This window comes from Quercus lobata, chromosome 4 (genome assembly GCF_001633185.2).
Source record: "Quercus lobata isolate SW786 chromosome 4, ValleyOak3.0 Primary Assembly, whole genome shotgun sequence".
NCBI lineage: Eukaryota > Viridiplantae > Streptophyta > Magnoliopsida > Fagales > Fagaceae > Quercus > Quercus lobata.
Genome location: NC_044907.1, coordinates 68,571,214 through 68,584,009, shown reverse-complemented (window position 1 = coordinate 68,584,009; position 12,796 = coordinate 68,571,214). Strand labels below are relative to the sequence as shown.

Sequence of the window (12,796 nt, the reverse complement as noted above, 5' to 3'; positions counted from 1 at the left end):
GAAACCAATCCCATGAGGAAAATTGACAAAAAATAAGTTTTCCCAAACCCTATGATGAAAATCCCAACCAAGAGCACAAAACTCTCCAAAACATAATCTAAGGATCAAAATCAATGAAAAGAGTTTATAATTACCTTAGAGATGTTAATGGATTGAAAAACCATTCAAATTGGTTAGGTTTTGATGTAAAAATATTGAAAGAGGGGTTTTAGAGAAGATGGGAGAGGTTTAAAACAAGTTTCCCACGAAAAAGCTTTTTAAAAAGCTGATTCTGGGCGACTCGCGACTGGCAAGTCGCGAGCCAAGTCGCGAGTGAGCCGCGAAACCTCTCTGTATGAACTCGCAGCTTAAACTCGCGGCTTGCAAGCCGCCAAACCGAGTAGCCAAAACTGGCAGCTTGCTGGCAGCTCACGCAAGTAGCCAAAATGAGTGGCCAAAAATTCTGACACTTGTTTTTCAAACCAAAACATGTTTAAACATTGAAAAACAAAGTAAGCACTAAACATAAACACAAAAAGTGATAAAAATCACTTCCAAAAACATATAAAATGATCAAAAATATTTTTGGATTAATCCATATAAGATTGAGCACACACATATCACATTTAGACAAGTACAATCTAACAAATGAATAAGACATTCATCGAACATTAAGCATGTGTGTTGTGTGTGTGTATCAAATGTGGAATAGTCCTTAGTCTAGAGTGAAGTTTTAATGATCAATTCAATCAAGTCATACACAACTAGTGCTAAGTCAAGTGGTCTATCTCAATTATAGAAATGAACATATATGACCTCCCACAAGAAAATGATTACATATGATGAAGCTTTTCATTTGGCTTCTTTACAATTCATAACATTTGATCATTTTGAATCAAAACATCTCATTTTGAGATCGATGCCTGAAATTTGTGATATTTCAATTTGATGAACAAGCCTTTGGCTTTTTGGGCATCATACAATTTCATTTAAGTCGCTTTCCCTTTTTCCTAGTCGAATACTAGTATGTGCGACGGTTTTTGCAGCTCATTATCTCTTTTCATTTTGAGATTTACATTTATTGAGCTCTTTAAGCAATAAAAATAAAAGAGTGGGAAGAGATATAAGCACAAGTCTACGCATGTATCAAAACCAACATGACTATTGACTAATCATTCATGACAAGCTTGAAGATCGATTTACAACAATCACACAAAGATGTCAAGATTTTTCCCACAAAGATATAAGTGCAAAAATAACAAGCTAAGCTCGTAAATGCATAAAGCCATTTGTACAAAGGTACAGGGCCAAACTCACATGTGAAATGTGCTCAAACATATACGATCAAACTTTTTGAATTTTTCACTTTTTATGTGGTTTTGGAATTTTTTTTTTTTTTTACTCACACAAAGCAGAAACATAAAAGTAAGATAAAAAACAAAACAATGCATACAAATAAATGCAAGATGCACAAAATGCATGATGATATGACATTTAATGCATGAAGGGTCCAACAAAGATCGAAAGAATTAGATCAAGGACCAAAAAGAGCACAAGCTCAACCATATGAACCATTCCTCATCCAAACGGAACGATTGTTTAGAATGAGTGTCTCAAGAGAAGCGAGACGAGAGTTGGAAGAATGAGAACCGGAGATGCACATAGTCAAGGAGTTAAGAGCATTAAACATTTTCTTTAAAAACATGCTATTTTCACTCAAAACCGGTTTACTCTTTTTAGCACAACTTCCAAAAAGCTCAAGTTTTTCTTTTCTTTTGATTCTTTTAAAAGCATGAAACTTAGAGCATTGAGGTCTTAGATGACCAAAGGCACCACAATGGTGACAAACAATGTGTTTAGGTCCACTAGGCTTTTTGGGAAGGGATCTAGCAACATGGTTTTGTTCCTTCTTCAACTTATGACATTGAGGTCTTATATGACCAATCACACCGCAATGGTGGCAAGTTGGAACAAACTTAGATCCATTCAAAACCTTAAGTTGGGACCTAAACGAAGGCTTTGACTTAACAGTCTTTCTCTCCACATTTTGATTTCTTTTGTGTGGAGGAACATACACCGATTTGTCCTTAGAGGTAGAATACACATTAGGCACAAGATCGGGTACCACAATATGATTGCAACACATATTATCATCCATTTTATCAATGGGTTCAGCAATCAAACACTTGGCATGCATTTTAAGAGATTCATTTTCACATTTTAACTCATCAACAAGTTTGTTAGACAAAACAAGTTTAGCATCCAAGTCCATATTCAAACATTCAAACTCTTTTAGCTTTTCAAGAGAATCTTTAGCAAGTTTTTTATATTTCACAACCAATTTGTTGGATTCATTAAGCTTAGCAATCAAATCATCCTTTTCACAAAATAACTTGCTTAAATTCTTTTGAAACTTCTTAGCATTTTTCTTCAAGAGTTTGTCAACAACACCTATAGATTCAAATAACATGTCATCACACTTATGAGAATTAACACTCATAAAGGCATTTTCACAAACACGTGGCATGTTACATTCATCACCAACCAAATCATGCAAAGAGGCACACAAAGCACAATCCATGGCAAATAAACACAAGGGGTCAAGGATCACACTTAGGTATTTAAACCACAACAAGTGTACCCGCTCTGATACCAATTGAAAGTTCAAAAACGTGTAAAAATACCTTTGAACGTTTAGACCCCCAAATTACAACTTAACCAATTCAAGCAATATGTCAAACAACTAGTGTGCGGAAACTTAACATATGCTATAATATGAAATTGGTTAAAAACTATCTAAGCCATAACAAAATAAAATCCACAGCAGATAATAAAAAGGCAAAGATAGAGAGGAAGGAAGAAGCAAACACAAAGACAACACGCGATGTGTTATCGAAGAGGAAACCGAAGCCCTCGGCGTAAAACCTCTCCGCCGTCCTCCAAGCGGTAAACAATCTACTAGAAAATACAGTTGGGATATAAGGACAGCAATAGACCCTCCAAGCCTAATCTACCCAGTGCACCTAAGCCCTCCAAGCTTCTTGCTCCAACGAGGTTGCGCCGAACCTTTTTCTTTTCTAGCTTCCCAGATTCCGCTACTAGACCGTAGCATCAACCAATGAAGATTGGTTCCTTCCTAACTGCTTCCCAGAAATCCAAACAGCTGTCTCACAGTGATGATGATGGTGAGAACCAGGTTTGGTATAATGCCTCTCAAGGATTTGACAATGGAGAGGAAGAGAGTTGAGGAATTTGAAGAGATTCTAATGTATAGATTGTGGGTGAATCAATCTGGTTTTCCTTTAGGGTTTCTCTCTCAAAATTCTCTCTGGAAGCTCTCTTACAATCGTGGGTAAAAGGGGTATTTATACTGGAGTGGGAGAGGAATGTGAAACGTCAGGTTTTACAAAACAGGGGTGGTTCGCGGCTTGACCTCGCGGCTTGACTAAGTCGCGAGATCCAGTCGCGAGTTAACCGTATGGCCAGTTGTCCTGTTTTGTCCTGTAGTGCTCCAGCTAGCATAACTGTTCATCTTCCAGCATGCTTGGCACGTGTGCTGCGTCTGACGGCTTGCAGTCGCGAGTCACCCGCGAGTCTCTGTTTTCTTGCACACTCTTGAGCAATCTTCACTCTATCTCACTCACTACCTTTACATCAAACCCACCTAAATACAGGGTTACTAAATGCTGAATTACAAGCAAATTTGGCACGGAATAAAGCCAATTAGATGGTTGAATAAATTCAACATTACATGACTGATGTCATGTATGCAAAAAAATTTACGAAAAGGAGAATCTATCAAGGATGTGCCAATCTAAGCAACTTTTGCAGAATACATATTTAAATTCCCTTTCCTTTCAAGTCCTTAATACCCCATTGAAGGAGTTCAGGCCTGGTGAATGGGCATTCAAAGAACAAGTGAACCTTGTATTTTATACAACCCCTACAAAAAACCTCACAAATAGTCACCGTAGTAACCCCATTTCAATAGTTCATCCTGACTAGTATATTAGATGTCCGGAAAATAAAAGCATGTCTTGGTACATTAGATGTGTGCTAAACCAGCCTCCACCAATTAGCAACTAGGAGCTTAGATCTAATTGCCTCTTATGTTTAAGCACAACTAAAAATGCCAGACATAGCTACAGAGTGTAGACCACTTGAAAAGAAATTTTCTCAGCTAGAGTAACTTGGAATACTTTAGCCTGAATCTCAACCAAAGCATCATACCTTGTAGGAAACTTGGCATTCAACATAGTATGATCATATGAATCTGGATTAGATACTTTCTGTATTTTTTGACACAATTTTAATGGTGGTTAACCCAGAACATATAGATTTTTTTTGGCTCAATAAAACTGAGTAAAAGTGTAAACAAACACAACAATAAATGAAATTTTATGAGCTACATGGTTACAATCTCCGTAAATGGAAACATATAAAAAAAAGCATAGCAAAAATATCTGGCTCCACTATAAACAACTAGAGTTCGTTATATCTCATAACTACAAATAGGATTTCATTCACAATCAATTATTAAAGTGCAATTTAATAATAAATATTACTTTATTTAATTAGAAGAATATTGAAAATTTGAGTCGGCAAATTTTCAAAATCAAGTCAATTTCATCCTTGAACCTCTTCTTCATTTAAATCTTAACGAATTTAGTCTATGTAAGAAATAGAACATCTCTTAAAATGCCTTCTTTGCTAAATGTTCAGCTTTTGAAAATTATTTTATTACAAGTCTCTACAGCATCTTATTTAGTTATGTTATTTCCTTTTGGAACTCAATTTTATGAAAGTCAAGTTCCAACATGGAACTCAATTTCACCAAGGTCTAGTTCTATGCAATTCAATGGAATGTGGAACTTGAGTTTAGGAAATTGAGTCCCACGTTTGCAACATATCACTAAATTGCATAGAACTTGGGTTGATGAAAAGTATCTCAATATGGAAATGTATTATGGTACTATTCATCAATAAATTTTTTAGACATTATGTTGAGCTTGATGTAAGAATTAAGATAGTTTTAGGTGCCTTTAGCCCCATATTTGTGTTGAAATTGCGATTTGTTGCATTGCATCGACTCCTAATGCTCTAACATGAACCAATTGTACGTATTTTAGCAATATTTTTCTTTTTCTTTTTCTTTTTTTTAGCAATAGTTTTAGCCTTGTAGGACCAAATTAGTAATTTACTTATTTTTATTTTTTTTCCCTATAGTGTCTGTGTAAATGACATATTCTGGCTGTCCACCAATTTATTCCTCATATTTCCAATAACAATATTCCACTTTGTTTATTTCTGCAGTGAGAAGATATGACTGGTGACCTGCGGGTGCGTCTAGACCTCACTCCACAGAACAAGTTTTGGCTAAGCCAGTAAGGGGAGGCCTCAATGTTAAACACGTAGCATCTTTACCATCAAAACAAGAACTACTAAAAGGAGCCCATCTAATTCATTTTATACTCTCTCACTCGCTCGCTCTTATCTCAAAACATGGAAATATCATTGCTTAGAATTGCAGTTTCCATAGTTTCAATTGTGGTAGTAATAACATGGGCATGGAGAGTGGTGAATTGGGTGTGGCTAAGGCCAAAAAAGCTAGAGAGGTGCTTAAGGGAGCAAGGTCTTAAAGGCAACTCCTACAGGCTTTTGTTTGGAGACTTGAAGGAGAGCTCTAAGATGATAAGTCAAGCCAAGTCTAAACCCATCAACTTCACCCTTGACATTGCACCGCGTGTCTTCCCCTTCGTCCATCAAGTTGTCTCAAATTATGGTATGTCTACAATAACTCTCTTGTTTCTGATTTGAAAAAGGATTTTGTGCTTTGATTTTCAAACTTAGACATCAATTTTAGTTCTTGCAGCTTACAGCTCTTTAGAGCATCTCCAGTCGGCTCTCTAAAGCTATTTTTGGAGAGGAAACAATAAAAAAAAAATAAATAAATAAATAAAAAAATTCAAGAGATTGCTGGAGATGCTCATATATTGATAAACTTAGATACTGTAGCACACCTGAATTCATCAATGGATTCTTATTTTTCTGAAAAGAAAAACTTGGATATTGTTTTTAATTTGCAATATATTACGTTTTTTTAATTAAATTTAAATACTTGTCTAGATTGGCATTACAACAAGTACAAGTAGATTTTTTTTGGGGAATGAGAAATAAATGCAATCCGCTTATGTATTTGAAATTAATGGAATATTTTGTCATTATTTTAAAAGATCCCAAAATCAATAATGGTTTAAGTAGATATTTTTTTGGGAATGACAAATAAATGCAATCCGCTTATGTATTTGAATTTAATGGAAAATGTTGTCATTATTTTAAATGATCCCAAAATCAATAATGGTTTCCTTTTTCAGACTATATTATCTAATCCTCCCATTGAGTCGTAGGCTAGTGTCCATATTTGGTGGGCCGCAATGAATCATGCCAAAATCAATAATGGTTTCCTTTTTCAGACTATATTCTCTAATCCTCCCGTTGAGTCGTAGGCTAGTGTCCATATTTGGTGGGCCTCAATGATTAAGCACGCACTCATTCATCTTTTTTTTTTTTTCGTAGGCTAGTGACCATTAGATGAGGTCGGTCATAAATCATGCATCCACCGGATAACTTCAACCAACTTTAAGCTTTGGAAATTGTTACAAGTATAGAAAATATGTACTCCCTCTATTAATATGTTTGGCATGTTTTGAAAATTCAACTTTTTAACTTTTTTAGGAGGGATTATTTATTGTCTGTTGTATAAAAATGTATAAACTTTTAAAATTATCTTTAAATAAATTTATCAAAAATGATTTTGAAAATAAAATATGAGCATAATAAAAATATTAGTAAATTAATGATTTTTAATTTTAAAAATAGGATAATATTTTGAGACATTGCAAAATAGAATGAAGAATAAATAAATTGAGATAGAAGGATTTTCAAATTTTTTGCACTTATTGCTTCTGTATTATTAGGTGAATGCTTGTGAGAGGAGTTATTTTAGACCCTTAGGGCTCGTTTGATATATGTATTTAAAAACTGAAAATTGTTGTTTGAAAATATTTGTGAAAATACGTGTGAATAAAAAAGTGCATTAAAATGTGTGAAATATTGTTTAAAAACTGAAAATGGTTGTTTAAAAACACAAACCAAACACCCCTTAACCTTTACTTTCCACGTGAACTCACTTTTTTTTTTATCATGCCACATCATTAATTATAATCTGCCCCCTTAAATTTGTGGCACAAAATATTTTGGTTCTAAAGGGCTATTTTTTCCCATTATTTATTTAAATCAAATAAATTTTAATAATCATTTATCAATAGTTTTGGCACATGAAAACTTAATTTTAGACTGTCCTTCCATCTGGTAACTTTTAATACCTGAAAAATAATCTTGTTTCAACAGCTACTTTTTCCCCTGCTTTTTTTGGGGGCTTGGGAGTGGACTGCAATTTTTGTTTTACTAACTTAAACTTTTGAGTTTTTACTCTCAGCGGAGTTTCATTATTTATTTAAATTAAAGTAATTTTAAATGTCTATCAAAAATTTTTTTTTTGACACATTTCAACCGCTCTTTTATCCTTTTTTTTTTTTTTAGGTGAAAAAAGAAAAAGAAAAAGAAAAAGAAAAAAAGAGGATTCATAGACATTTTTTGTAAAGTTTTTCATGAGAATCAAACCCCTAACCGGAAAATTATTAGGTACTTCCGGAGTATCATAAATGCGTACTCTTCATTCTCACATGAATGGTGGGTCTTACCATGAATTTAATTAGTGGGACCCACCATTCATGTGAGAAGAGGGAGTACGCATTTATGGTATTCTGGGAGTACACAATAATTTCTCTAACCTAACCAGTGACTTAGATACCTATAAGGAGATGACCATGCCTAATTCCCAAATGAGGCACAAGATATCTTGTTGGGGGAGATAATATCTTAAAAAGACTTGAATTGAGGGATTTATATAATATATATGACCTATGAGTTTAGACCTAACTATGCTATGTTAAATACTCATTTTTGTAATTATTTTTCAATATGAGACTTCACTCACATGTGTACACCCAATGTATCTAATTCCCATGTTAGCTCCATAATTTCCCACTCCACTATGCAGTTAGAAAATCTAGGTTACATCCTTTTGTGCATTGCTTTGAATATTAGCTTTCTTTTGACAATTCAATAGTTCCAATACCAGGGAAAATGAGATATTTGAACCTTGGTTCTCTTAATAAAGAAGAGTAGGCTATATTGCTAAGCAACAAGGCTCTTGACTAGTTTGAATATTAGTTTTGATAGTAGAAACAACTGTCTTGGTGTTTCTCCTAAAGAAATACCGGAAAAATTGAAACAATATTTGATTGAGACATGTCAAAATTCAAAGCACATACAATTTTATTGAACGTAATGATAGTCTCTTGTTGTACTGCCATAAATATCTTTTCATGATGCCATCCCAACAACAGAGAGAGACTATTTTGTTCCGCCTCTGTCTGGTTGAAATTAAACTTGCTTTACCTCTCCTTTCATAATTTTCAAGTTTAATGAGGTATCATGCTTAAGTCACTAGAATTTTGTGATTTCTTTTTTTTGGCTTGGTAATCAGAAAATATCAAGTGCAACTTGACTTTCGAAGATAGAACCATTCCTTCCTACTGTTGAAGTCATGACTTTTCTGACAATCTTTTTCTTAATTTTACTACTTTGTGTGCAATTAATCACTTTTCTTGTTATTATAATTTATGTAGCCATGGCAAAATACAATGGTACTTCCTAGATTTTAGGCTACAAGCACTTTATTTATTTGAAGTAATCGCTTTTAGTCTCTAACAAATTTAAAGCTATTGATTTTAGTCTCTAAAAAATTTCATGTGATGGATTTTAGTTCCTAAACTTAAATTAATCGCTTTTAGTCCTTAATATATGTAATGAAGTGATGATGTGTTACTGGGCTAAATAAAAGATCATTTTAAACTTTGTCGACTAAAAATCACTGCTAAACTTGGAAGGACAAACAGTATACTCAAATCTCAAATATTTTGAAACCTCCAAGACCTAATGTAATTATAACTCACATTATGAAATCCCAAAGAACTGCTGTAATTCAGTGGGGTGTGTGCGTGTGTTAATTGATATCTTCCTGCCTTATCTGTCTCCTTATGTCAACAACCACACTTTGAACTTTAGATGTACTAAACCTGTTCTATACTAACAAAAGCAAATATGCAGGTAAGAATTCTTTTATATGGATGGGCCCCACACCCAGGGTGAACATTTTGAATCCTGAACAATTAAAAGAAATCTTCTCCAAGATACATGACTTTCAAAAGCCAAATGCAAATCCACTTGCCAAGTTGCTAGCAACCGGACTTCCAAATTATGAGGGTGAGAAATGGGCAACACACAGAAAGATTATTAATCCAGCATTCCATCTTGAGAAGTTGAAGGTTAATTTATTCTTGTCACTTGTTTCCTGTTCGTTTCTATCACTTTATATTCAACAATGGTGTTTGAAGTGAAACTAATGATTAAAATGTTAATGAAAATATTCTAGGTCACGAATATTTATCTTTTCTCAAAAAATTTTAAAACTTTTTCTCAATTCTAAGACCATCTTTTGCATGATGTGGATTCCATCAGAACAAAACTTAAAGTAGAAATATGTGCAAATATAGCATTTATATGCTTCAATTAGTTACATCTAAGCACAAACAACAGTTCGCACTAACATTTGGCTATAGGTTTTGTTAGAATATACTTGAAATGTTTTTTCCATGGTTTTAAAAACCGGTACGGTAAAAAAACCGAAAAAGAGCTAATTACCGGTTTTATGGTCGGACTGGGATCCAACCGATGGTCGAACCGGTGACATCATAAATAATTTAATTATTATTTATTTAAATTATATAAATAATTAATAAATTTTTAATATACCAAAACTAAAAAACCAATAGTAATAAATATGTTTCCTTTTAAAAAAATACAAGTATATAAGTATATAACATCTTTTTAAAGAATTTAACATAATAACATTAAAAAACAATCATCCTTAACATAATAAACTTTCAACAAAACCAAATAAATAAGTTCATTAGTCATTACATTTACATCCAAATGGCAAATAACAAATAAGTTCATTACATCCAAATAACAAATAAGTTTTAAAGTTTCAAACAAACAACTACTAAGTTTTAAGACCCAAGCCTCATTTGTTATGAAGAAAATTGAAATCAATACTGTCATGTGAACCAAATTACATTCATGTAATTTTTGTACGTACATGTGCCTACTAAGTACAATCCTTGTAATTTTTTCATGTTGTTTTCTGTAGAATATGTCAGCAGCATTTTATCAGTGTTGCAATGACATGATGTGCAAATGGGAAAGTTTGGTGTCTGAAGAGGGATCAATTGAGTTAGATGTATGGCCTTATCTCCAAACGTTGACAAGGGATGTGATTTCTCGAACAGCCTTTGGGAGTAGCTATGATGAAGGAAGAAGGATTTTTGAACTCCAAAAAGAACAAGCTGAGCTTGTAATGACAACTGTACGGTCTGTTTACATTCCAGGTTGGAGGTAAACCAAAACATTTCAATATCTGCTAATAATTAATAATCAAGTTTTTCTTATAGACTTAGGTTCATTTATCAAAAGAATCAAATTTAAATATACTAATTTACATAAATATATACTAAAATTAAGAGTGTTATTGAGCTTAAATAAATAAATAAATATCTATAGATATATATATATATATATATATATATATATTTGTGTGTGTGTGTGTTTATATATAAGGTTCTTGTACATGAAATAAATAAGTTAAATCGTTATATATTCATACTCTTCTCAGCCTAAGAATAGATTATTCAATTTGATGTAATTCACTTTTTCCCCCTTTTAGTGAGGGAGGTAATTCACTTTATTCTTATCTCATGTTTGCATGAATGGTTCGCGTGTAGGTTTCTGCCAACAAAAATAAACAAGAGGATGAAAGAAATTGACAAAGAAATACAAGATTCACTTAAAGGCATCATCAACAAAAGAGAGAAGGCAATAAAAGTGGGTGGAGCTAGAACTGATGACTTACTAGGCATACTTCTAGAGTCCAACTTTAAAGAAATTGAAGAACATGGGAACGACAAGAACGTTGGAATGAATCTCCAAGATGTAATTGAGGAATGTAAGATATTTTATTTTGCGGGGCAAGAGACAACCTCAGTTCTGCTTGTTTGGACAATGGTAATTCTGAGTAGATATCCAAGTTGGCAAGCGCGTGCAAGAGAAGAAGTCCTACATGTCTTTGGTAAAAACAAACCAGAATTTGATGGGCTAAATCACCTCAAAGTTGTAAGTTCTTTTGATTAGTTTACATTGAATTGCTTTGTAGAAATAATAGATCATACGTTTCTTTTAAATTCATAATTATAAACGTGGAGATCTAGAACAAGTAGTACCTATCATCCAGCTTTAGGAGACCAGAAAAAAATGAAAGGGACCTAGACATTCTTCAAATTAATCCAGTATCATGGATAACAACAAAAGCTATTGATTGAAATATATATAGAATATAAAGATATAGAATTGATTTTCATGTGATGGGGCTGAAGTTAGACTGATTACACCATGCAGGTCCCAATCGGAAAACATATATATGAAGATTAACATCAAATCTACTTTTTGTTGTTCCTTTTCTTTCTTACAGGATTCTTGTTTATTGTATATGAACCTATTTATCTGATTGAGGAAATTGTACCACCGCAATTTTGTAGTGATGTGATAACAGATTAGAAAATTGGATTACAATTAAGCCCCCAAAGATTTTGAGGTTTTCAATCAAGTTTGACCCTATATGTTTCTTGTGCATTTTCCATGTTTTGCAATGTTTCTTGTGCGTTTTCTGTGTTTTGTGAAGGTAAAGAAACGTAAGTAAAATTATTGTAATAAGTACCCAAATGAGTAATTCAAATATTCAACCATTGACTTGGACGTATTTTTTCAATAAAAAAAAAAAAAAAAAAACATCATTGAAGTCAATTTTTTTGCATGGGCATTACCTCTATCAAATATTTTATTAAATGAGTCTGGTATGCACATCACTTTCTAATTCTTACAATATATATATATATATATATATATATATATATATTCCATGTCACAGGTGACCATGATTTTGTATGAGGTTTTAAGACTATATCCACCAGTAATTCTCCTAACTCGAATTGTTCACAAGGAAACGAAACTCGGAAATTTGATTTTACCGGCTGGAGTTCAAGTCTCCTTACCGGCAATCCTTGTTCATCAGGACCGTGAACTTTGGGGTGATGATGCAAAGGACTTCAATCCAGATAGGTTTGCTGAAGGAGTTTCAAAAGCTACAAGGGGTCAAGTTTCATTTTTCCCATTCGGCTGGGGTCCTCGGATATGCATTGGACAACAGTTTTCTATGATAGAAGCAAAAATGGTTCTGTCAATGATTCTACAACGCTTCTCCTTTGAGCTGTCCTCATCCTATGCTCATGCTCCGCTCCCAATTATAACCCTTCAACCACAATATGGTGCTCACATTATTCTACATAAACTCTAGAATAGAAAATATCAGTTGTCAAAAGAAGATTTGAATTCATAACAAAAGTAACATTTCATATGTATATTAATGCTTTTGTTGAAGTGTGATCTTCCTTCCAAGGCCACTAATTTCATTTAGTAATTGGCTCTTGAATGATGGTACTGAAGTTGTACAAGATAAAGTTATTCTTGTTAAGCTTATATTGCACATTTAATCCTTAACCTCTGTCCTATGTTTTGAAAT

General features: G+C 33.3%; 1 protein-coding gene across 1 annotated transcript; it reads left to right on the top strand.

The window, feature by feature from the left end:
• Positions 1 to 5,310: 5,310 nt before the first annotated feature.
• Positions 5,311 to 12,796, top strand: LOC115986702 (cytochrome P450 CYP72A219-like). Its single transcript, XM_031109954.1, has 5 exons — positions 5,311 to 5,761; positions 9,214 to 9,431; positions 10,316 to 10,560; positions 10,947 to 11,334; positions 12,146 to 12,796. Exons 1-5 carry the CDS (start codon positions 5,482 to 5,484, stop codon positions 12,569 to 12,571), a joined length of 1,557 nt encoding a protein of 518 aa, XP_030965814.1. The 5' UTR covers positions 5,311 to 5,481; the 3' UTR covers positions 12,572 to 12,796.

Bases quoted from the DNA above. Each gene is read 5' to 3' on its own strand.
- LOC115986702 (XM_031109954.1), top strand. From the start codon at position 5,482: ATGGAAATATCATTGCTTAGAATTGCAGTTTCCATAGTTTCAATTGTG. The intron at 5,762-9,213 runs GTATGTCTACAA...GCAAATATGCAG, and splicing joins TCAAGTTGTCTCAAATTATG to GTAAGAATTCTTTTATATGG. The intron at 11,335-12,145 runs GTAAGTTCTTTT...TCCATGTCACAG, and splicing joins GGCTAAATCACCTCAAAGTT to GTGACCATGATTTTGTATGA.